The sequence below is a fragment of the Synchiropus splendidus genome, chromosome 19, assembly GCF_027744825.2.
Source record: "Synchiropus splendidus isolate RoL2022-P1 chromosome 19, RoL_Sspl_1.0, whole genome shotgun sequence".
Taxonomy (NCBI): domain Eukaryota; kingdom Metazoa; phylum Chordata; class Actinopteri; order Syngnathiformes; family Callionymidae; genus Synchiropus; species Synchiropus splendidus.
In genome coordinates, this window is record NC_071352.1 from 12,706,722 (window position 1) to 12,732,162 (window position 25,441).

Here is a 25,441-nt window from a genome sequence, read left to right on the forward strand (position 1 = left end):
AAAGATCCAGGGGCAAGTTTCACCAACTTGTTAGGAAAGAGTAACAATATCATAAAGAAAATTTGGAAAAGATGAAGGAAATACAATGTGATGTTAGACAGGATAGCTGTACAAAACCATATGGGAAAAATGATTTATTTTATTTTTAAACAATTTATCAATAGATTATGAGACCAAAAACGCATTCAACCCAAAGGTTACTCATGTTAAAAAAATAAAATAATATAAGAATAAAATGAAATTAATTGATATGTAGTAATTTATCTTGGAAATGTTACTGGAGAAAATAACTGTTAAATGAATGGAATAATAATGGAATACTTCCTCATGATCGGTTTCCTTGTTTCCCTCTGACCTCTGCCAGAGACAGAGGTCGCCCATGTCTGCACCAAAAGCTTTGGTGGCAACCATCACAGCCCATAATAGTTCCCCCACCAACCAAAATAAAATCTGAAGATGTTGAAATAAAGGAGCATCTGACAACATCAGTTTGTGGTGCTAATATGGTATTATATAACAGTATATGATGCTTGTTTATTTTGCAGTAACTCAAGCAGATATGTTTAAATGACATGGGGAAACCATTTTGTTGACTGGTAAAAACAATTGAAGAGATGACATGACCAGCAGACACACACAAAGAGCTGATGAGTGAGGGGCCAGTGTTAGGTCCAGAAGCCACAGAGGCAGAGAAGGCGATCCACTCCAGAGCAGTTAGTGAGAGGTGCCGAGAACAGGCAGCGCGCCGGAACAAATCCATCGGTGTGAGGTTAAACAAGCATCCCGGGCCGCTGATGTTACCTTCTTAAAGAAGGGCAGTCGGTGGGCGTTGGCCTGAGGGGACGTTACACTGCCTGACATGCCCTTGGGGGAGCGAGGGTCACCCTGCGACTCTGGGAGCTCCTCGGCATCCAGGTCGAGGGGGTCAACGTCAAAGGCCACTGTGGACATGTCCACGTGAGCTGACGATGGTGTTGGGAGGGCGGTGCAAAAAGGGAAGGAGGACACAAGGATAAAGGCAAAGTGGAGGAGGATAAAAAGGCAGAAGGGAGAAGAGTGAAGAGAAGAATGTGTTTAAACACAGAGGAGATGGCACAGCAGATTGGGAAAACAAGTAGCAGAGTATGATTTAAATTAGAAATAACAATGAGTTAAAGAAAGATATATCATGGACAAGGCAAAGGCGTGAGGGTGGATGAACATCTGAGAGCTATTTAGAGGATAAAGTGTAGAATAGAAAGGCTGCAGAGGACAGAGAGACGGAGAGAGTTGTGGCTTGATCGTGTCGGGAGTCAAGTTTTAGCTTGTAGTATCCATCTTATGCTAAGATTTAGAGTTGAGTCCAGAGAGTTCCGACTGTACTTATTACAAGACAGGAAGTATGCCTGCAGTGACTGCGCAACAACCTGTTTGCTTCAACAGACTTTTCATCCAGGACAAGCTCCTTTCAGTTGCTTTGCATTTCCATGAGTGTTTTGCTATTATAAAATATAGATTATGGACAATATCATTTCAGTTATGGATAGCTGATTTACACCTTAATGCAGATACCATTAAAAAGTTATTTTTGTATGTATTTTTTGGAGTCTCAGTTGCAACTTTTTTACTACAGGCAAAGGCAAAAACACTTCTTTTCTTGTATTAAAACGCTCTCACAGTGTGATAGTGAACCAAAAGTCTCTCGCAGCATCTGCAGGGTGGGCAGAGTCATTGCTCGGTGAATGATAAACAGCGCTGCCGGGTGTAAACAATGAACTTGAAACCCATCTATCTCAATGAAACATATACATGAGTCAGAAAAAAGCTAGGCCACTTCAAAGCAGTCGATCAGAGCAGACCAGACATCATAATGCTTTGACTTAAAAATCTATAAATACATACAACAACAATGACAGTATCATTGTTGTCAACTTAAATTGAAGTCGGAATGTTCCACGATGGGGAACAAAAACTTCTGTGCATCACTTCTTGCTGTGGCTGAGGGGGAGAGTTATTAATCAGATCAATATGACACAGAAAAATATGACCCAAAATAGTGTGATATGCATCACTTCCAGTTGGAATTGACTTGCGTTTCATGAGGAAATTTGTCATGAAAATGGCAGGAGCTTGAAGGGCTTATCGTGGATGAAAGGAAAGAAGTTGTGGACCTGGTGACTAAAATCATGCGCGAAATAACACCAAAGTCGTGTTCCTAAATAACCTACAATCCATGAGGGACAGGGCTTTACGCCCCATAAAAGTGCAGTCGAGGTAGTAACTCTATCCAGTCAGTGGATGATGATCTTTTTTCTCTCTGACCGAGAGAAGCGCCTGTGGTTTATCAGTGACGCACAAAGAAGCTGGATGTACTTAACAAGTTTAATGAGTGTGGCGAACTCTCAGCTCTATTTCAGACCTGTCCTGTGAGCTCATGACGGACCTTGTCAGACCTCCATCGCTCAGCACAGTGACCCACTGAGACGCCCCACCATTCATCATCGCATCTGAGGAACTAGCCAATTAAAACCTCCATCTGAAAATGGGATGCTGTCCTGGCCCAGGTACACTGAATCTAATGGATAAGGGGAGCGCGGTCAACTCACCTGTGCCAGGTGGGGTGGGTCTGCGGGTGCCTGTGGCAACATCCAGACTTGAGCTTCCTCCAGATTTACTGTTGCAAAAGGGAAATTAATGTTGGATCCAATATTCAAATAAAGTTTTTAAATTTAAAATGCCAAGTTAAAAACTACAGTTGTCGCAATTTACGCAGTGGGTGTGGTTTTGTCAGGGAATATATATCATGCCTCACTTTTAATGCTCCGAAATCACGACCTAAGACTGGGTTCACAAATACTAAAATGGCAAAATATTCAGCCGTACAAGCAGGATTTCTGTTGGGGTCATTCAGCTGCATCACGCATGCACACCACTTCTTTTCAATGTCATTTCTAAGTGTCCTTTTCCACGGATTTTCTCCCACAAAAAAAAAAAACGTTGGATAAAAGAGGAACAAATCTATACATTCAATTTTGCAATGTGCATACAAAACAGCAAAAATACAGTTCACATCAGACTTTAAACAATGTAATTATCATGTTAGATTTAGAGAAGAGAAAAATGCTGTGCATTCCATTCTGGCTAAATGCAGCTAAGCATGCAGAGATCTCACACGAGGAGAACCCACAGAACGCTTTAAAGACTCCTCCCACCTGAGGTCACCTCAAGTCATTGATTCTCTCTCCCACTTACTGAACCCTTTCTCCCACTCTGTATAACAGTTACCCACTTATCGTCACTCATTATCACCCTTATCCCTGTTACTCTGTAAGCTTCTGCTTTCCTTCTTCTTCTTGTCTATTTTTTGGTTGGACAGACAATTCACAAAACTGACCCCCATAGGTCACAAATAGGTGCTTGGATAACGCCAAGTCTGGCACGCTTCTTCCCACTATAGCCGCAATATATCGTCATCACTTTTCAAAGGCTGTTGTTTAAATTGTGATTTTGCTAATCTGTTACCTAGAGCTGAGTCGGTTCTGCCTCATCCTCTGTTCCTGTAAGAGACGAGTGTTCTCCAGCTTGACAGGGCTTGGTATGAAGCCCACCTCGCAGCCTTCCTTCACGAGGCGACCAATCCACCAGTCATTGTTGTATTTCTGCAAAGAGAAAACAACATTAAAATAAAGAATATCTATCTCTCTATCTATCTATCTATCTATCTATCTATCTATCTATCTATCTATCTATCTATCTATCTATCTATCTATCTATCTGTCTGTCTGTTTATCTGTCTGTCTGTCTGTCTGTTTATCTATCTGTCTGTCTGTCTATCTATCATCTATCTATCTATCTGTCTATCTATCTATCTATCTATCTGTCTGTCTGTCTGTCTGTCTGTTTATCTGTCTGTCTGTCTGTCTGTCTGTCTATCTATTATCTATCTATCTATCTATCTATCTATCTATCTGTCTGTCTGTCTGTCTGTCTGTCTGTCTGTCTGTCTGTCTGTCTGTCTGTCTATCTATTATCTATCTATCTATCTATCTATCTGTCTGTCTGTCTGTCTGTCTGTTTATCTGTCTGTCTGTCCGTCTGTCTGTCTATCTATTATCTATCTATCTATCTATCTATCTGTCTGTCTGTCTGTCTGTCTGTCTGTCTGTCTATCTCTGTCTGTCTGTCTGTCTGTCTGTCTGTCTGTCCGCCCATCTATCTATCTATCTATCTATCTATCTATCTATCTATCTATCTATCTATCTATCTATCTGCCCACCAACATATGTGGAGTTCAAACCTCTTTAATGTGCAGGAAGTCTTTGGCTTCGAACGATATGGCCATGCCTTGCACCGGAACATCATCACTGGGTCCTGGGTTATAACCCACATTTGTCCGCACAGCAAACGCCACAGGTTTGGTCTGCAGGAAACAGGCACTTGTGAGAAGAGGAAAAGGGACCCTCCAGAAACACCAGTGACACGGATAGAGTGCAGTGGTTTTAACAAATTCCACGACACAACCATAGAACTGGCCCCTCACCTTTGCTTTTTCGAGCGTGGCGAGAGCCTGTCTGTCTGCCTCCTTTCTCAGAGCCTCAGGGTCCTCCTCTAGGGACACGTCAGAGTCTGAAGGTCGGCTGGTGTAGGAGTCTGCCGAGCCCTGGAACATGGGGTTCAAAAGAGAAATAAATTCAGCCGCTTTCCAACCAGATCATGGACACGAGATGAAAAATTTGTGCACCTGCTCCTGAGAGCACAGTTGAACAGAATGCTGCAAAAGCAGCTGAAACAAAATGTGCACTGTCCTGCTACTTTTGTCATCACATCCATGTTTACACCAATTAAACCATAAAAACATAGCTTACAAATGTGTGTTCAAAATCAGCACAATGTAGTAGCATGTATCATGCTGTGATGAGCAACAAAAACAAACCTAAACCTAAAAACCTGGCCACTGACGACAACCATTTGACCACAAAAATCAAACACAATAATGGAAATGATGCATGCAATGTTCTACATCGGACTTCTTTTACAAAAATGTACTTTCTTTACTTTAATAATTCAAGTTTTTTTTTTATCATATAGCTAACCTAATTATAGTTCTTCACTATCAATGTTTCCACCCGGATTTTTGAAACTGTGGGGGAGCTACTGCACCACAACTCCCCCCGCGAAAAAAAAAAAAAAAAAAATGAAGAGAACACAGCCAATGCGCAATTTGAGCTCCGCGAGCAACAGACTTCAGTCATCATTATATGCTGTTTCTTTCGGGATTTTTAAAATAACACGATGAAAATCGTGATGCTCATGTCCATCTCCATGATGTGTTATACATTTGTTTCCATGCTTCCACTTCATTTTAATAAGTTTGAACATGTAAGATGTCATCTTTGAGCCGTGGCAGTGCGCCATACTCGTTCATATGTGGTGGAAACCTTGACTATCTTATATAGAAAATTAATTGTTATTGTTGTGAACTAACTGAGGTTAGAATATGCTTTGAAAAAACAACTAACCCAACTTGGGACACAGAGAAACAAACAATTTGCATTCATCATTTCCGTATTAAGAGTCAAAATTTCCTTTAAATTTCCACGTTGAAAAGTGTGTCTCCGGGTTTCAACATTGCATTGAACTTGATGGGTCTTTTTCCGTTCAGTTTTAGGTGCTAGTAGTTGCTACTGAAGGAACACCAGATCCGACATGAAGACAGATTGGACTATTACCCACATATCAATTTCTCATGAAGTGGCACTGCTCCAACACTTTCAAGCAGCGTAACCTGACCCTCAGTCGTTGACCCCATACCACAATAAAGAAACCGAACCCGAGCCTCTGACCTACTGTACCGTCAAGCGCTTGATTTTATGTAACAATCCCACTTGTTCTCCGCTCGCACAGCTTTCTGACAGGCTGCCTGGTGCGCTGTAGGAGGCGCTCAGAAGAATGTCGGCCGATGAGTGTGCCAGGCCGAAGAAGTGAGTCATTAGGTGTGGGATTCTAAAATAGAGGTGAGAACGCACACAGACGACATGTACCATATGCACTGAGGATGCAAATTCGCTGGTGGAAAGTTAGCAGCCGTGTAGTCAGACAACACACAGAGTCAAAACCAATCGATGAGGAAAACAATACCTTTTAATACTGCAATAGAGCAAATGCTCATTGGAAAACAGTGTACATAAATAAACCCCCAACCCAACCGGCGTCCATCTCAGCCTCAGACCTTCGCAGCGGCCAAATTTAAAGACGCTGATGTAATGGCGCATTCATGTCCCAATTCCACAGTCATTAAGATGCTCATCCAACAGCACTCTATCAAACCATGTAGGTGACAACATGATAAAAATGGAGGCAGCATGTACCCTTAGAAATGTGTTGATGCTTTCATTTCATTACAAAAATAAATAAACAAAAACAATATTTAAATTGCTAAACATCAGTCTGTCATCGGTTGACACCTCCAGATATGTAATACATACATAAGTACAACCCAATATTTGTCTTTAACCAACAAAGACACTACAAATTGTTATTAATAATAATAATAATAATAATAATGCTCCTGACGCAACAAAAACTTGAGTCACGGGTACACAAGTGTCTGAACTCATTTCCTCCAAGATTTGTTGTGCAACACGATGGACCAGGTATTTTGTAGTCGGTCCTGATGTTTAATGATGTAGTACAAAACAGTTGTGGTAGCATAAACAAGTCATTAAATGAATCTTTAACTCTGTGGTGGTCCAGCAAAGGTTTTAATGAGATGCACTGCTTGAAAGCAAGCGTCACACTCAAGGCCAGTGCCACCCACTCGACCCATTTTCACACCCGCGGGATACAATACTGATGTTGGGAAGAGGACGTTCTGTTGTATGTTGAGGCATAGACGTCAGCATATGACGTGGATGGCGCAACATGTGCTTCAATTGAAAACCTCATGTGACATCATGCAACGCTGACGGCTGCCAGCATAGGACGCTAAAGTCCACTTTCCAAATGTTGATATATACCAGGACGGGTTGGCCAAGTAAATGGAGCAATAAATACATACAGTTGAAATAAAAACAAAGCATGTCATATCACCAGCTACAAAAATGTGAGTTTTTCTTTTAAAGGACAGCAGTTATCGGAGGACTGTTCAATATAATTGTTTATGTGCCGTAAACAAACCTACTTCAGTATTCAGGATCTGAAGTTGCTGCCTTTCATAGGCCCCATTTATCCCCCTTATATCTTCCACTTGGTTTTAAATGTCCTCAAAAGTTAAGTCCCCTCAACAGGGGGGACTCTTTCTCATTAAGAACAGGATATCGCTTAATACAAATTAAAGTAGTGAACCTATACATCACACTGATATAGGCCCAGCGAACGACGGTTTTAATTCAAGTACAATGTCAGTAAATGCTATTGTGTTCCAGTGCATTTGTCTCTTAGTTTGCCTTCAACTCAGAAATGCCAAGAACAGAAGACATATACAGCATTCACCTTTCACTCGCAGCCTTGTTTCAGGTGTGCTGAGTTGTTTTATTGTTTTGACGTTGTTCACCTCACAACGCAACCTGACATTTAGGACAATTTTATCTTCCACTTCATTTTAAGACAGGATCCAACCTCACTACATTCAAGGCCTGTTTATGCTCAACATTACAGATACAGGTGGAGCCTTCTGTCTCATTCTGTCTTCTGTCCCCGAGTTCATTTTGTCTCTCCAGTCGCGATATATTTATGTCTCACTGGCCCCGACCATGCTTCCTCTGTTTTCCCTTTTTCTGCAAGCGGTACATTATGTGTCACCATATGTGTTTTGGGGTTTGTCATTGTCTTAAACTTTAAACTGTGGGCTGCCCCTGGTGGTTATATTGGTGAACTGCAATAAAAACGCAAACAGCGTGTGCATATATGTGATAATGAAAGAGTTGACGTGGGGTTGAAATAAACTACTACTACTACTACTACAACAACATTGTTTGAAATGTATGGTTATAAATTTGCACTCCCCTCCCTGCTCGATATAGTAATGCGAAACACTACCCGTAAATTTGAACACACAAAATCGAGCGTTTGAGGAAAAAATGAAGGGTTATGGGAGGCGTTGAGTCATAAATCATTAGTCCTTCATTGCCATTATGCGACATGATCTTCTGCTTAAGTCCAAATAAAACTTGACTGTTTCTTGGGCTTTTACTTGCACATTAAAGGCAAAGAGATGGAGTTGTCCACCAGTAAGTGAGGTGAATAAAGCTGACAGAATTGAAATAAACTAGCTGGACGTCGGTACTGACAAGGTATTTAAGTCCATTTCAAGAAGCAAATCTAAGAGCCAAATAATTTCCAAAGATGACCAGAATGAATTTCAGTCTTGAGCATTTTAATACCTCTGCTCCATGCCTTATGAAAAAAGCATTCCATGTATTTTAAGAAATAGTTATTCACTGTGAGCCAAGTTCTCGTCCCGAATAATGTGCCAAAAGAGACCGAAGGCTAGCTAAATTAATGTGCGAGTTGGAATGACAAACACGGGTCTAGTTACACACAGCTGAAAAACAGGTTCGGCGTGGACCCTTCCTGCTGCGTCAGGCTGTTTTCTTTGAGGTGTTAAACACGGTTTTTATGACCACACAGCATCTCCGCTGGAGCTAAATGAATGAGCAAACACACTTGTTGATTCTAGCTCAGCCACCTGTCATATTGTGGCGCTCAGTGACCTGGCAACAGCATGTCGACACTCCCTGTTGCCATGGCGACGGCCGGCTTCATCTTGCGTTCGCCGGCGTCTGACCAGAACCTCACAGAGCTCCGCCACCGTCTCTCCTGTGTGTGGGATTATTATTTGAGGGACACGCTGAATCTAATGAGCGCGCCACCCACCCCTTCCTCCCAACCGTCCCTGGCTATGACTCATCCTCTGGATCCTCACACAGGTGCTTTCCCTCGTGCTACACTGACTAAGAGCAACCTCAATTTGCAACCCACAGGATCCCCTCAAGAGAGTGAATAGCTCAAATGACAACTGGAAAAACTCTATCTATTTGGTACATTAGTGAGGCAGCAGAATGGAGAGTGAGTGGGAAGCAGCGCTATGACTCTATGTGTGCGTTTGTTTGGACAAATGTTTGTGTCTCTGAATCACACTTGACTCACATCATATAATGGGATGGAAACCGAGAAGATGGGTGTATTATTTTGGGATCATAGTACGGGAGGTGCTCGGGAGACACAGATGTTCACGCTCCTGCCTCAACAGTTGAGCCCCCTTTCTACCTTTTCCTCCTTCTTTTCTCAAGTCTAAGGGTTGTGTGTCTAATTTAGCAGGCTGCTTCACTTCACTTACAGCTCCAGTTGAAAATAGCTACAGGCCAGCTGACGGCAGAGCTGCTTGTCTATTGGAAATGACGACCAGAGACCCGGCAGTGCCATAGTAACCGCCGCTGCTGCCACTTGCTGTCCATGCTCTCCTCCATGATTCATTGCATTTGTGGAAGAAAGCGTAAGATTTCTGCGCCGTTTTGTTTGACAAATTTGCTTATGTCATTTCCTTCATGAGTGGAAGGTGTTTTTTGATCAGGCTAATGTTCGCTTACCAAAGAACTACTTCGAAACAAAACTCAAACGCCACTGTTTTTGAACTGACAATGGTGACAAGCTCAACTGGGAGTACTAGGAAACAGAGTCACTGCAGTAGGGACAAGAGTAGACTAGCGTAAGAAAGCAACATGGTTTGGTATATTTTTATTTTTTTTAAGTTAAGAGCTGGATTTTTATGCTGTTTGAGTGAGACATAACAGCAGAGAAGAGGCTGGCTCATGCTTTGGTTTTATTTTGTGGACCAGCTTCCACATCACAAACACAGCAGCATATTCAGGTATCTACGGACTAAATATTGACATCGACAACTTAAAATATCAAGACAACATAACACAATCAAGTAGTGTAATATTTGACCAACAATATCGATACAATATCAGGGAGTCAAGTATTGCAATGTTTGAGCATATGGTTTTCTTACACCCCTAGTTCAATGTTGTCTTTGTTTATTCTGTCATAAGCTTGTTCACTGGCTCTGATTCTGCACTGTGTATCTGTTCTGACTCCCATGTTATCTTCTCTTCCATTACTATGTATCTGCTCCATGTGTTTGATTATTTGTATATTTTGTATGTATGTATGTTTCTGCGTTCCAGATCATATTGTTCATTTATGTTTTCAGATTGTGCTCTTAGACTTGTGTGTTTATCTCCTGGTTTTCGTGAGGCCCTCACTTCCTCCTTTTGTCTTTGTACTGTTTTAATAAAGCGTTGATTGATAACTTTGTTGTTTAGAGTGCGCACTAGCTACTACACACTTTTGTGTTCTGTACCACTCTGATTTTCGCGATCACAGAGTCATTTGAATGAAAACGGATGCCATTTTTAAATGAGAAATGTTTTTTTTTTGTGAGGCCTGAGGAACTTTTAACCGTTTGAATTTATAACAACAAATGTTCTGTACACTGTAAATGTACTTTATGGTATTGAGGAAGTGTGAGAAGTGTGAGAAGTGTGAGATGATTGTCACCTCAATAAATTCAAGTTCATTTCTATTTCATTTGTAATTTTTATTTTAGTAATAAAAGTAAGATGTACAAAGAAATTTGAGATAAAAAAAAAAAATAATATAGGGTCCTAAAACAGTAAGCATGGGACAGAAATATCAACCAGGATGCATCTGACTTGGGCAGACTGAAGCCGGATACTTGTAACATGCCATCCATACGCCATGACCAGCAGTGTTGGTAATAACTTAGAGGGGTTGTTGCAGTGTGGTGGACAGTGGAGACAAGAGCCCTCCACTGTTCGCTCTCCGATCAATAGAGCAGTTTAACATCCATCCGTGCTGGTGTTTGGATGCCACACACAGGCACTTAACCGGGGAAAATGAGTATAGGAAGAAGAGTCAGTTGAATGCATCTAGCTCATTGTGCAGAATTATGAGTGATGATCTTCAAGACAAAAAGTTGGAGGAGAATAGAGGCTCAAGAGAGCCATGAACGTGGGACAGAGTCGGTTACTCAACGAGAGCGGGATGAAAAGATAAGGCTGTCTCAGCCTCTTTGCCATCAATGTCAAGTTTAGCAGACAAAATAAAAACGACTAAAGTAAAGGTTGAGCTGCAAAAATGCACGCTGTATTACCTGGAATAGTCTTATATAAGTAAGTATTTCTGCTTTGAGTCCCCCCTTTTTGTCCCTCCATCTTTTCATAACTTTGAGAAGTATTATCAATATCACTTTATTTATTCTGTCCTGAGTTGGTGATCTTCACTAATGGCTTTGGTAGCTTATTTATAGCCATTAAATGAGATCATAGCATTGTTGTTTTATTTTTTGGGGGGGTATTTTGGGCATTATATTTGTAGGCATAATGTTACAGACCAGATTTTTTTTTAATATTTATATCCTGTCATCCAAAAGTTCACCTAAAACCGCCTAATTTGAGAATTTGAGACCCAATACTTCTAGTTTAACACCTTGTTTGCATTCAGGCAATATGAAATTACAATTGGGAATTCAAACACATTTTGAGATGCTTTTTAGAATTTGTCATATGCTATTTCACCATTACCTGGATTGTTTGATTATTCAGTTTCCCACTGCAAAAAGTTCCTTAGCTTTTGTAGCATTTTCATTTTTCATTATCATTTTTCATCTTGCCTTAAAAAGATTTCCAAATATCATTTTTCGCATGGTAAACACAGTGTATTTGGGCCTCTGAATAGGAGTTATTCAGATGTGGTTTATACTAAAATTGTGTTGCCTTTTAGGAAAATATAGACTCCCCCTGTGTTAAATAGCATGGATCATAAGCATGGATTTACAACTTTAGACAGCTTAAATGCAAAAATACCCAATGTGAGCACTCAGTTAACCATGAATCGATGAGGGAAATGTGATCTTTACTCTCTGATCTAGACACATCTGGAACTACCCACTTTAAGACACATTAAAAGTGTCCTTGAGGGGAGAATCTTTAATTCCTCATGTGAGCTTCAATGATATTATTCCTTTATTTGGTTTCATAAATACCCTTATGGTTAGCAACCAACACATATTAATAACATAAAAATGTAGAGGAGGTGAGATTCTGACACCCCACACATAAGTCTTTGCCATAATCCCTCGGACCCCTGTGGCTCTCAGCACACAGCCAAAGCCCAGCTACAGTTGAACCTTTGCTGTTGACTACTGTGTAACCAACTGAGAGAGACAGACAAGCTCCCATCCCTTTCCTCAGCAATCAAATGTTGCAAGATGCTGTAGAGCTGCAAACTCAAACGATAAAACTAATGGATAAACTGGTTGTATTAGGTGTCAGAAACCACATGACCTTCACCAAAAATGTTGCATTTGAAGTTTAATATTTCATTTTTTTCAGCCTTGTAATATTTCAGTTAAAATGTCTAGATTTATGTGTAGTATGTATGGATACTATATTTTGCACAACTTTTTTTTTTAATATTAATAAGAGCTGGTCCCAAATAAAGAGGTGACGCGGGATGGCACGTAACTCTTCCAATGAAGAAAAGCATGGCACATTGCTCGTGGCTGTAAATGGCCATACTCCTTTGCTATATCACAAAAGTGCCATGGCAACAAGGTGGATGCAGAAGTGGAGATGATTCATAGACAAGGGACCACTTCTCCGAGAGACTCGGACAGGACAAAGACTGACAACTGCACAAGAAAGAATGATAATATTCACATTTCACCATTTCACAGAGGGCAGTCATTACCAAATTATTTCTCAATAATTGTGCGCTCTTTCATGTCATGAATTAGTCAGACGTTTATTTTAACTATCAACAATATATATTTACCTTTTTTTATTTTCTCCAATTTAACTTCATGGCTCTAACCTTCTTTTGGTATTTTTCTCACACTAGAAACTAACAGCTGATGCTATTTTTGTTAATATTATTAGAATTATTATTGTTGCAGTTGTTGTTATTATTGTTGTTATTAGTGGTAATAAAATGTAGCGGGCTAAATTAATTATATTTCTTTTTTCTTTCGTAGGGGGACAACAGAAGAAGAATTTCTACACTCAACCGATTTGTACTTTTATAAACATATTTTAAGGCAAATCCACTTTTATGTCAGTATTCTCTCAATTATGTGTATGGCCACATTTTTTTCAATTCTGTCGAAAGGTGATAGGCATCAAGTATACTGCGGCTTACTTGTTTAAGCAAAGAATACATTTGCTGATGCAGTCAAAAGCTGATTATTTTTACTTTGGCATTCTGGCTATTTCAATATTTTAAACTGATTTGGTGATGCCAAATACAGAACTTCTATAAAAGCAGCGTAAAGGCGCGATACACATCTTATAAAGTACTGCAAAAATAGTGAATAGCAAATGTGTGTTTGTACAAGGCATGTGTGGGATTTCATATTTCCAGGCCATAAGGCGAACGCCGGGATTCTTGATGGTCGCAAAACCCCCTCAAATGGTCACAATCCTGGGCCGGCAGTGCACTTAGCAGCTCAGGCAAACCGGTGGGACTGGAGGTCTAAATTAAAAACACAGCCCTTTCACAGCAGCTGTGGCCGTCCCAAAATGGAATCACAAAGAAAAGCACAGACATCCGAGCACCATCAGGACACGGCCGACAAAACATACTCTCCACTTGAATCCCACTGCAAAGTTGAACTTTCCAAACTTGTTGATACCATTCATTCACAGACACACACCTTGTAGGTCACACCCAAAACCGAACAGAGCTTTCTTACCACGACGGGCCTTTGAATCCTCTCGGTTCTCTCCATAACTCCACCACGGCAAACCCAGGGGGCAAAGCCACAGTCCACAGATAGTCAATTTCTGTTTGTGTCCGTATGCTGTGTGTCTGTGTGTGTGAGACACTAGTGTGGGTCTGTACGTCTGACAAGTGCTCAAGTATACATGTGTGTTTGTGAGTGTGTGTGAGTGTGTGTGTGTGTGTGTGTGTGTGTGTGAGGAGACAAATCCAGAAAAGAGTGGCTCAGGTGTGAAACTAGAAGAGCTCTCTCATAACCTCCAACCTCTCTCTCGCTCCCTCTCGCACACACAAGCCCACCCCCCACTTCCACAACCCGGAGGAACGTGAACCTTGTGTAGAGGAAGGGAGCCGGAGCTGGTTAGGGGTCAGGTTGCAGGACTTGTGCTACATTTGCAAACTGGGGAATTATATTTAGCCTCGGCTGGACAGAAACAGGGCTGTGAACACACTGAGACCAAGAAGGAGGGTTGGTATGCAGCCGTCAGCCATTCAATGCCCTCGCTGACGTGGGACAGTGACCAGGGAAACCCCCTTCCCCTTATTTTTTTGATCTCATTATTCCAGATTATTCCCGAGCCGCGTATTCCCATCACCACCGATGCACCCACTCAAAGGAAGTAAACAAGGACTTTCCCGTGACACAAGGAGCCCCCACCAAATGCCAAAGGTGCTTAGGTGGTTGAGAATGGCCAATTTTCAGGCTCAAGTTATCCACTAGAGGGCAACAGAAACATGGAAGCATGAGAGAGATGAGTCGAGTCAGAGTTGAGGCAGATCAAATGATGAGAAATTAAGATGGCTATTTGTGCAACTGTTGTGATTCACACTTCATCGCAACATTTGGACCCCAGAATACCCACACAGACCACATGGAAACTCAATGCAGAATATGACTTTGGAACCCAAAACTCCTCCTTGACTCTATCGCCAGACTTCATGATTTGTCCTCTGACTCACCACTTTCTAGCCCTTCTAGACCCTGAACATCCTCAACTTCTACCTCTGCTTCTTGTCTTTCTTCTACAGGCATCTCTTGATGGTTGTTCTTTATCGGGTCGCAAACACACACAAAAAAAAAACAAAGCACCTTGTGACCCTCGTGTGAACGCACATGCAAGAGACTAAAAGAATAAGGCAGTAATGCTTTTTGATTGTCTGGCATTTTGGGAAATTGAATTAATGCATGTCCTATCATGAATCCTCAGAGTGCAGTTCCCCATCATCAGTCTTTATCGATATCATTTAGTGAAAGGTCAACAACAATGAAGCACATGTTTCTCAAAGAGGCACGCCACCACCTGCAGATGGTGTGGCAGCGGAAACAATGTAGTCTGGCTTTTGGCGAGAGCGCTGTCTTTGTGTCCTGGGGAAAACATGAGAAACTGGACCCCCATTTTCCCACGCCCGAAATGTCCACTCATTTAGTGCCAGTACAGTATTATGTCCTGCTCTTTGTGTCATCGCAATGGTTACAAATGGTTAAAATGAAGAAAAGGAATTTGATGAGGAGTTGGTGGATGATCGAACGATGATGGTGAAACGAAAACCAATATTCTAGACATAGCCACCACGAATAAATGAGAAGATCATAGTCGAACTCATATAAGAGCAGACTGCAGCGCATCGTACGTTCTGCTGAGAAGGTGATCGGTTGCAGCCGGCCACCTCTTCAGGACCTGTATGCCTCTAGGACCCAGAGACGTGCAGGTGGGATCAGAGCCGACCCTTCTCTCCCTGGTCATGGACTGTTTGTTCCTCTTCCCTCTGGCAGGAGGCTACGGTCCATCCAGACCAGAACCTCCCGTCACAGGAACAGCTTCTTCCCCTCGGCCATCAGACTGTTAAATTCGTGAACAGCCTTGTTGTTATGTTATTCTATTTATTTTATTTTATTTTATTTTATTTGTTTTTTGTTGCACTTTATTCCAAGACACTTTCCTAGTCAGTGGGCTCCCCACTGACCATGGCAATAAATCTGATTCTGATTCTGATATATCCTATAAACAATGCCACTTTTGTCAGTATGTTGATAGGAAAACGCACATTTTGTTCAGCCGCTGACTTACATAAGACTCGGTGTGACTGGGTTTGACTCCCCTGAATCAATTTCCTCTGATATATTGAATTTCCTGCATGTTTCTTGTTGTGTGCTTGAGGCTGTGCTTTTGATTCAGCAACCATTGACCAATTATTGCTTTATGGTGTCGGTTCTTTATGGTGCTTTATGGTGTTGTTCGCTAGAAAAAGTACAACGAAGCATTCTTAGTTTAGACTTGGTACTGAATGTTTCTGATCATTGGCTGCAGACAGTCTGTCTTTGCAGCGTGTCTCTGTTCACCTCAGGGCCAAGTGTGTTTCTGCTCAACTCAGAAAAAAATCAAAATTCTGCCCAAACACGTAGGCTGCACCCACACAAGCAAACACAAACCTTTTCGAAGCATCTTCTGCTTCGTCTCTCCATCCCACTGTGCCTGCACACTGAGGGAGATTCAGTGGCCCGGTTGCTGTGGAAACCAGGCCGAGTGTACCAGCCAGCTCCTCAGTTGGCTGATTGTGGTTCTTGTGTATCTGTGCATGTGTGTGGTGAATGAGCGTGCACTGCGTAGGTGTGTGTGAGACTGTGAAGCCTATATGGGGCGATGTTTTGAGTCGTTCAAAGAGAAGCAAAGATAGTCTGTCCTATAGGGTTCCAGTATGCAGTGTTTCCAATGCGAAAAAGGAAAATCTATTTTCCACACTTATTCTCTATGAATGCTGTTATATAAAGAGACAAAAGTCTGCACATCTGGGACATGAAATGAAGTCATACCTGACATTTAAGGGGAATTTGGTCTGCAGGGTGAAATGAAATCAACAGTAAAGCAAGCAGCATTTTCAGTGGTTAATGTATAAAGAATTGTGACAGAGCTTCTCAGTTTATCAAGTGGGACATATGCGTATCAACAAGATTCAAGATGGACTCAACAGATTTGAAAAAAAAAACACTGGTTTGAGTCATCATTCTGGGCCGAAGTGAAGTGGTAACTACATACTTACTTTCATAACTTCCTTCCTTCAGGTACTAGGTTTGTGACGGTACATGTAGTTGGACCGGACTGCTTTGGTACCGGGGCTTCAGTCCAGTCGGCACATTGACCGATCCAAATACATACAGAACTAACGTGTTCCCACACGTCCACAAAGAGGAAGCACGCAACAGACTGACCAGCAACCACAATAATACAGTAATACTGTAAAGTGTGCAAGCACTTGAAGCCTCACAACCAACCACAGCACGAGGTGTTCCGGAACTGCATCATGGAGTCCATTTCCAGATTTAAGTGGCAACAAAACAAATGCTCTCACACTGTAGGAAACTTAGTTTACAACCATCCTCCCCACAGTGGTGTGAGTGACCTCACTCGTGACAATATTTGTTCACTCGGACAGGAGAGTGATGTCACTGAAGCACATCAGACACATGACAAGCTTATAATAGTGAGTGAGGAGGCAGCAGTGCTTATGTTTTCTGCATTGCTGGAATCTGTCTCTAAAATCAATAACGGCTAAGTCTGTGTTAAAAAAAAACCCACACCCATTCATCCATCCACATTTGTATTGGATTATTTCAATTTCAGTAACCATTATTCGGTTATTTACTGTTCGGCAGCTGTTTCAAGCAAATTTTTGGAGACCATTCTCGGGTAAGATATAGTATAAAGAATAACAACTGTCTAATACGCTGTCAATGCCATAAATAAACTTTCATAGACTTTAAATTTATGGTAACATTTGAATTTATTTATGGTAATATATCTTCCCTTATCATAAGTGTAACACAAAATATTTAGCCTTTCCACAACAATTTTCAGGCAGCAAAAGTGGAAAGAGCGAAGGCAGAGGGGACATTGCTGCTGTGTGCAGTCAAGGATGCTGCTAACCTTTAAAATCCCCAAGAGCTCACCTCCCTGTGTTCAACAGAAATGGCATTGTTTTTATTCATTCATTTCCTCAACAACAACACCAGGAGTCTTCGAACACAGGGCGAAACATTTTCCTGAATGGGAGTAAAAAAACAGGGTGGTCTATTTAGTTGCAACAGGGCAGCTTTGAAAAATGTCAAGACCGGAAAGGGACGTTGTTCAGGGCCGACGTAACTGTCAAATGGCCAGTAAATTTCAGTAGCAGAGCAAACACCATCCTCAAATTGAAGTGAATTGGCCTGCCTTGCCATGCTAACATTAAACATCTTTGCAGTTAAAAACGCAGTTGAGGCTGCGAAACGCAGATAGATGCGGCCCACTGCTGACGGTGAGGTCATGGCGAGTGAACAGGGCTGTCAAGGTCAGTATAACACCGTGGGACTGATAATCATCTCGTCACACAAGTCAAGTCTCTTCTGGGGCCCACGCAGTAGCCGGAGTCATAAACTGTTACCTGTGAATTATCCAAGTCACCATGTGACAGATACAAGGATGAAGGTGGGCGGTGATGCACAAGCGAAAGCTTTTCTGCACTCACAAAGGGACGCAACATTTTTTCCATTCGTGTTCACTGTTGCTCACTGAATATTTCCATTTTCTATTGGTCTCTTTTACAGTATATCACCGGGGGACCACTGTTCTGCATTAGGAGTGTATTTCCGTCTTTATTTTGGGAGCAAAATAATGCCCAATATGATCCGGAAATGTGTCATGTTGTTTATGATTAAACCAGGCTCTTGACTTAGAAGTGAGGGATTTCAAATTATTTAAATGAGTCTGACCAGTTCAGTTGATGTGTCCACAATAGAGAACCATTTGCTAAGCCAAATAGACTGATTCATTTGCTACGTGAGGCCTTGGTCTTCCTCTCTCTCAGCGATTGAGAACTGCAAATAATGAGTAATGTCCTGTGGTGACCCAACCGAAAACCTTCTCAACATTGGTTGCAGATAGATTCTGTTCATAAGACTTATCAACTGCAATGCAAACCAGACTCTTTCCCCTGCAATATAGTTAACAGACTCAATTTCCCACCCACCAAAAAACTCGAAGGCTCCATCCAATGCCCCCCAAAAGGGTGGGCACTCTTAGCTGCTGTTTTTCATGAAAGGAGTGGCAGAGGGGTGAGTTCATAGTGTCACTATTGTGACTTATGAACAGCATCTTGTAGCTAAAAAGTTAGGCTCTGAATATATAATCCTATACTTGGACACCTAGAGGTGGTGAACCGAATCCTATGGTGAATGAAGCGCTACCAACCTGTCTGTTGAGTTGGACCATACCTTTTAAAGTATGTGCTCTGTCATCTGTCCATCCAGCCTCAACCCCTCTGAAACTACGACACATTTCCCCCATACAACATCTTGTGGAAAACACAGTTATATGGTTTATTGTGTTTAAATGTGAGTCAAAACACAAATCCAAGCAAGTTGTTAAGCCTCGAAACACACTTGAGAGTGACAAAAGAATAAAACATTACCTGTCGCACAAAACTGTTGGAAGTGGTGTCAGATGATGTGCTGCCGTCAGAACGCTTGAACCGGCTCTTCCTCTTGGCGTATTTTCCCTAAAAGAGAAGGCCAGGGTGGGCGAGAGACAGAAGGAAGAAAGTGTTGTTTTAGAAATAGTATTGTATCACCCACTCCAAAAAGTGCCAACAGACGCTTTATGTAAAGACTTTCAAACTAACACACATCTTTGAGAACTGAAAACTGTGTTGGCATACTAGCATGAGCAGGTACAAGTTTCATTTCTCAACACTACAGGAGATAAGTCACGCTGGAGGTAATGCTCCCTTGGGAAGTGCTTTGGCTAGTTTCTATGTCACCATAAATAGATAGGATCTTCTTAAGCACTGCATCAAGCCACCATTTGTGCCGATAACCCACTTCAGGTTTGACATCACGACAGCAACTGTGTGACCTCACCATTCATAGACCACTGTCGAGGACTCCTCCAGTGTCTGCCTCAATTTTAAATGCTGATATATGGGACATAACCAAGGACCCTAACCAGGCAGCGGGAGTGAAACACACGAGACCAGAGAGTTAATTATTTCTAATGCTCTATCACAGACATGAACCCCATAATCTCATTGGCAGGCTCTTGGCAAATGGTCTATCCAGGATGGGCAGAAGCCACACATTACATTAAGAACCCACCCTGCCCATTGCCATGGCAACACAATGCAGACTAATGAGATTTGCTGGCAACCAGGAGTCTGGATGTGGTCTCACTGTGTGTACACAGGACCTGCTGATCGAGAACCTCCGAATAATTACATATCGATTGTGTATTTGTGACCAAGCTTCTCATATCACAGTTAAATGGGCGTCAGTCTTTTTCCCCATCTTTCAATGTGCTCTTCATAAGATCTACTTGTCTGTTTTGTTCCCCTGAGGAACAATAGTCAACTATCCTCTGTGCTAAGTCCATTTTAACTTGAGCTACAGAGTCAGAAAAAAGTTAGAGTTGTACACACAAATCATTAAAATCATCGGTGTAATTTGTGAATAATTAAAGTGGAGGACATGAAGGTGATGGCTGTAGCGGGAAATGTGCTTCAGTTTGTCTACATGTGCAGTGTTTTCTTTAAAGTCCAGATTTCATCTGCAAGTCGTGTTTATGTTTTGTGCCTTACATAATATTTTGATGCAAAGCAACTCTGTGGCTATGTGAGATCTGTAAAGCAAAGAAAGAAGACTAACTTTTTTTTTTTTTTTTCATATTAAATGCGTCACTGATAGACCCGTTTCAATGCTGGAAAACGTGCGATCGATGTGCTTGGGTTTGGCTGAATTTCAAAATAAAGGGTCTGTTTACTACTCACTAAACATCGAGTTTATAAAAAAAAGAAAAACAAGTTGTTAAGAAAAGTAGTGAAATAATCAGCTTAAAATAAGTTTATAGTTTATACTAAGCTTTTGGAGAGAAGTGCTGGTCTTTATGTACAACATTGTGGCTGAATTTTGCTTTTAAGTCCACATTGTTGCAAACATCTGCACTGACACTTGCAGTCGGATGTAAAGTTCTCCTCGGCACATTCTGTGATGTTTCCATGCCAGAGCCTCAGAGACTTTAACAACCTTCTTGTTATTAAACTCAAAGCTCTGTTTAGTTCACATTTCACTTCAGATCTAGACGTCCATTTCAAAGCCAGACTGCTTGCCTTGTTTACAATGTGAATCCTCATTATGGAGGAGCTTGGTCTCCACAAACAGTTTAACAAAGTTGTGAAAATTGTGCATCCACCAACATGCTCATCTCAAAGACATGGTATATGAATCACTGTGCCAGCTACTGCAAAATACAAATGTCATTTAATTTTATTTTCACCTACTACTAACAGTAGAAGTGAGAAATAATGCAGTACTCAGCCTCAAGAGTCGCTCCTTAATATGGTTGGTAGGACTGGCAGGACTACTAAACATTCATTTAATGATATAATGGTTTACACACTTTGATGAAGACATCAGGGAGCTCCCCATTGCTATCGCAGTATTGTGGCCCCACGTAATCCCAGAGTAAAAGCTGTATACAGCAGTTACACAGCTTTTTACACAGCACAGTTATACAACTCTCTCACCGACAGTCGAGCAAGGATCCACCTTTGAAGGTAGACCTTAAAAGGACCTTAAGGAGGACAGTGAAGGATGTACAGTTGCCACACCCCACTCAGAGACCCGCACTAGGCTGGGGAAAAAAATCCTGGTCTGAAACCTGGACATATTGAATCGGTCAAAAATGAGTTTGTTTTGTCTTGTAAGCAATAAATTTCATCATTTATTTAATCATTTGTATTTGCTTGACAGTATAATGCAGCCACACCTTTTTCCAACAAATGTTTCATGATGATATTTGAGATAGTGTCAAATCTACAGGCGGTCTGGAAACGTTCTTCTGCCACTGCGGCTGGGAAGCTTGGAAGAGGCCCTGAGAGATTCTGTTGTCGTGGAAATCACCGGAAACATGGAGATGTTCGAGGCCAGCTCAGGCTGCCTCTCAGACTGCTGTTCCTGGCACAAAAACCTTTCAAGCCAAAATGCTGGCTTCAAATTTCATTTGGGAAAAAGAAATTTGAAGGCATTAAATACATTATTCACAGAAAAAATGGAATTATTAACACTGAATAATGTATGTATGATTATAACATATTCTTTTCCCGCCTTTGTTCTGTTGGCAGCGTAACACTGTTCAGATGAAAAGACTTGTCAAATAATCCTATTGTCCATTGACATCCTCAATCTAGAGACAAATATATCCCTCACATGATCGTGGTGCTGCTTCATCTTCTCACATTCTATTCGCAGGACAACTACGTGCCAGATATTCCTCTCCCCCTGTCAGGAATATCAGTGATACCAAACCACAGCGCTCAAATTCTAGGTTATTGTCTGTTATATCAGTGGTCAGTCCTCACTATCTCCTCAGGTGTGTGGCTCTCCTCACCTTTCAACAAACGCGTTGGTGGAGTGGGCTGAAAACAAACTCAATCTTCAACAATATCTCCAGTGCGAACTAATGAAAAGCACATCTGTCGTTTGGATCCTGGAATATTTTTTATTAGAAATGGCTCTGCTTTTTCAATGGCTGCTACTTAACTGCAGCATCTGCTTAGTTTGGCGGCAAACCGTGGAAGTGAGAAACTCAGGAGGGGCCAAATCCAGCCAACAGAATGACTTCATGTGGCCCACCTGACCGTCAATGCCTACAGTTGGTTCAGATTGAATTGCTTTTAAAACACGACATGGAAGGGACAGGAATCATGTTTGTGTCTGTTGTGTTATGAGGCTTAGTAGGTGGCGGGAGAGTGCAGTTTCTTTCGTTCGACACTAACCATAGGGATGCCACACACTATAATTAGCCTCCAAGAATTTAAATGGAGAGTGTTTTGACTCTCATTAGCAGCGTTGAGTCAGAGCCTGTTCAGTCCAAGGCTTGGCCTGGGTTTATTCCGCTTAACATCCCAGTCATGTAGCAACAACGTCATTTCCTTTTCAGCGTGACATTAAAAACAGTTGTAAATCCAAACTTGATCTGTGAGTCATGTACCTCAATACAGATCAATATTTCAAAGTGGTGTGAATGGATTCCTTTATTACGTGTGCTTGTGTCCAGACGTCTTACGTACTTCCCCTACAGAGCTAATAGTGCCCATTATGAGGGCTTTGAACCGACAACTGTCGCCCACTACATGGCTAGCTACTGTGAATAAATCACATTAATTTAACAATCTGTCTGTCTGGCTAGAATCTGAGCCACCTTAAACTAACTATCAATGGCAAAACACCATAAGGTTGTAAAAAATATAGATACTCCGAAGAGTACTGATACTCGGATACAACACGAATTTGCAATGGCAGATAGAACAGTGAGCTTGCATGCTGCAGGCAGCGCTTACCGACAAGTAAAACTCCTAAAACTAAATTCCTGATGTTAGCCAGATATATTTTCAATACTTATTTTTCATGTATTTGCTGGTGAAAACGATTGTGTTGTCTATTTTTCTGGTTATTTTACTTATTTATCGCTGGTTCAGTCTTTTGTCATTCATTTTTTTGTATTATTCCCTTTCAAGTATATTTTATTTGCAGTACTGAATACAGTATCAACTATCAAAAATCAAGCAAATCAAAAACTATAATACTAAAACAAGGACTACAGAGATTGAGATTAGCGTATTCATTTTTCAAGACGCACCTGAAAACAAACGCATGAAGCGTTCCACATTTTTGTTATTTTACAATTGTACAAAATGAAAGTCTTAGCATGAGATGCATTTTTTTTTGTTAATTATGCAAATAGGGTTTAATTTACCCATGAGTCATTGCTAAAAAAATGGAAGTGTAATTGGCTGAAACAATAATGTGTCTATGATGACGACTGTCGGTGCATGTGGGTGTCCAGCATCTCTGAGCTGTCAGCAAAGGCGAGGGAAATGCCAGAGGATGCGGGGAGGGGACACTTCCTGTTGGTAAACAGCCACACAGATTACCCGCACAGTTAAAGAGGATGTTTGTCTCTCTGCGTATGTTTTCTGGGAAGCATCGCTGCATTATTCTGCCATAATCTGAAACATTATCTCCAATCTCTTAGGAACCAGCGACAGTTGATTGGTGCGGCTCCTTCAGGATATTAAACCGTGACATCAGAGTTTTGAGTACAATGAAAACAGACTTTAATATCAAACGCATGAAGAGACCCTGTCTGTTTTACAGCAGAGCGGAAGCATATGAATGCTTCAATACCAGAGCAGGATGAAGTATTAGTTTTGGAGAGTTTGGAGAGTGGAGCACTGAGGAGGAGGAGGAGGAGGAAGAGGAGTGAGAGTCAAAGCACTATGTGTGGAAAGATATTTTCCCCTCCATCAGGACATCTACTGTTTGTTTATAGTATTACTGATGGCTCTAGAGCTGTAATCTATATGGCATGTATATGTACATGGAATATTAGGATTAGAATAAAGTACATCACACAAATGTATTTAACCATGTCTAAAACATGTTCCAAATAATATTTTTTTGTTTGTTTTATTTAGTAGTAATCTAAAGAGAAATCGTTTCTTCATTATTTTTTAGGTTTCTTCTTTTTTTTACAGTTTTGATACTTTGTAATACTGTATTATAACACGCTAACTTAAATGTTTTTGTCACTTTAATTTCAAATGAATTTTTTCAGGACTTTTCATTCTCTCCTTAGATTTATTCGTCAATGTTCTATTTCACGTGTACAAAAGTGACATCTGCAAAATCCTACGATACTAAACGGCAGCAAAAGAAACAAAATAGTAATAAGAATTCCGCTGGAAGCCAAAGCAACAGTTCATCCATTGTCTGGGTTCTACGGCGATTTGGAAGGCGTGGTGTCGTATCCCTGGGCAGCGGTGTAAAACCAAGCCGCCCATCATTTCTTCTGACCGTAAACTAGTGCAAACACCGACAGGAAACGATGTGCGAGCGCCATGGAGCCACCAGAAATGACAATGTACCGGACAGATCAACCGGTTTTAGAGAGCAGCAGGTGTTTCCGTGAAAGCAGCGGCGTAAACTCCATGTTCATCGTATGCGGCGGTGAAAAATCCAAGTCACCGGTACACCACAAGTCGACACCGCTTCCCAGAAAAAGCACCTATGAAGGAGGTTTTCCTTGAATGTGCTGAGCTTACCTGTGTGTGAGGGTGATGCTCGAACATGTCCATTTGGATCTCCTGGGTCGAGGTCGAAGGCGTCCTGGACATACTACTTTTCTGTACCATTGATTAAGCTGTTCTTTAGTTTACCACTGTATGCTGTTTGTCTATGTTGGTTTGGACTGACTCATCTTTTATTGTGCCCAGTGAAGTGCGAGTCGATGATGTATGAGGAGTGGTTGGTAAAATAATGGCAACAGCTGCCTCCTCCAGCCTATAGCATCACTCTCCAGAAGCATCAAGTTAGAGTCAGGACATGGGTTCACACCCGGGAGCAATTTCAAAATAAAATAAGAACCGTTCGGGCAATAAGAGAAACGTTTTGTGTTCCGTCAAAAACAGTTTAATATCAACGATCCTCAAAGGTAATCACAACCGTACTGTTCTGTTGTAAACGAATTGTCAGTGTTGAATCAACAGACACCATGTTCATGATGTATCGAGGTATTTGTGCTGTAAAGTTTGTCTTCTGGTTTGAGCATAAGGCATACATGCAGTTACGATGATC

The 25,441-nt window shown here is 41.4% G+C and overlaps 1 protein-coding gene across 4 annotated transcripts in view; it reads right to left on the reverse strand.

Moving 5' to 3' along the window:
* The window catches only part of cacnb1 (calcium channel, voltage-dependent, beta 1 subunit), a 39,118-nt gene extending 13,980 nt beyond the window's left edge, over nucleotides 1-25,138 (reverse strand). For 2 of the 4 annotated variants that reach the window (XM_053850739.1, XM_053850742.1), the window contains exons 1-7: nucleotides 24,910-25,138; nucleotides 19,225-19,311; nucleotides 4,520-4,639; nucleotides 4,277-4,399; nucleotides 3,502-3,638; nucleotides 2,586-2,653; nucleotides 802-962 (exon numbers count right to left, since the gene is read on the reverse strand). In XM_053850739.1, coding sequence (XP_053706714.1) covers nucleotides 802-962; nucleotides 2,586-2,653; nucleotides 3,502-3,638; nucleotides 4,277-4,399; nucleotides 4,520-4,639; nucleotides 19,225-19,311; nucleotides 24,910-24,999 — 786 coding nt within the window. In that variant the 5' untranslated portion in view covers nucleotides 25,000-25,138. Of the gene's footprint in view, nucleotides 1-801; nucleotides 963-2,585; nucleotides 2,654-3,501; nucleotides 3,639-4,276; nucleotides 4,400-4,519; nucleotides 4,640-13,753; nucleotides 15,319-19,224; nucleotides 19,312-24,909 lie in introns of those variants that run through there. The other 2 variants (XM_053850740.1, XM_053850741.1) reach the window with 2 other exon arrangements.
* Between the last annotated feature and the right edge of the window lie 303 nt (nucleotides 25,139-25,441).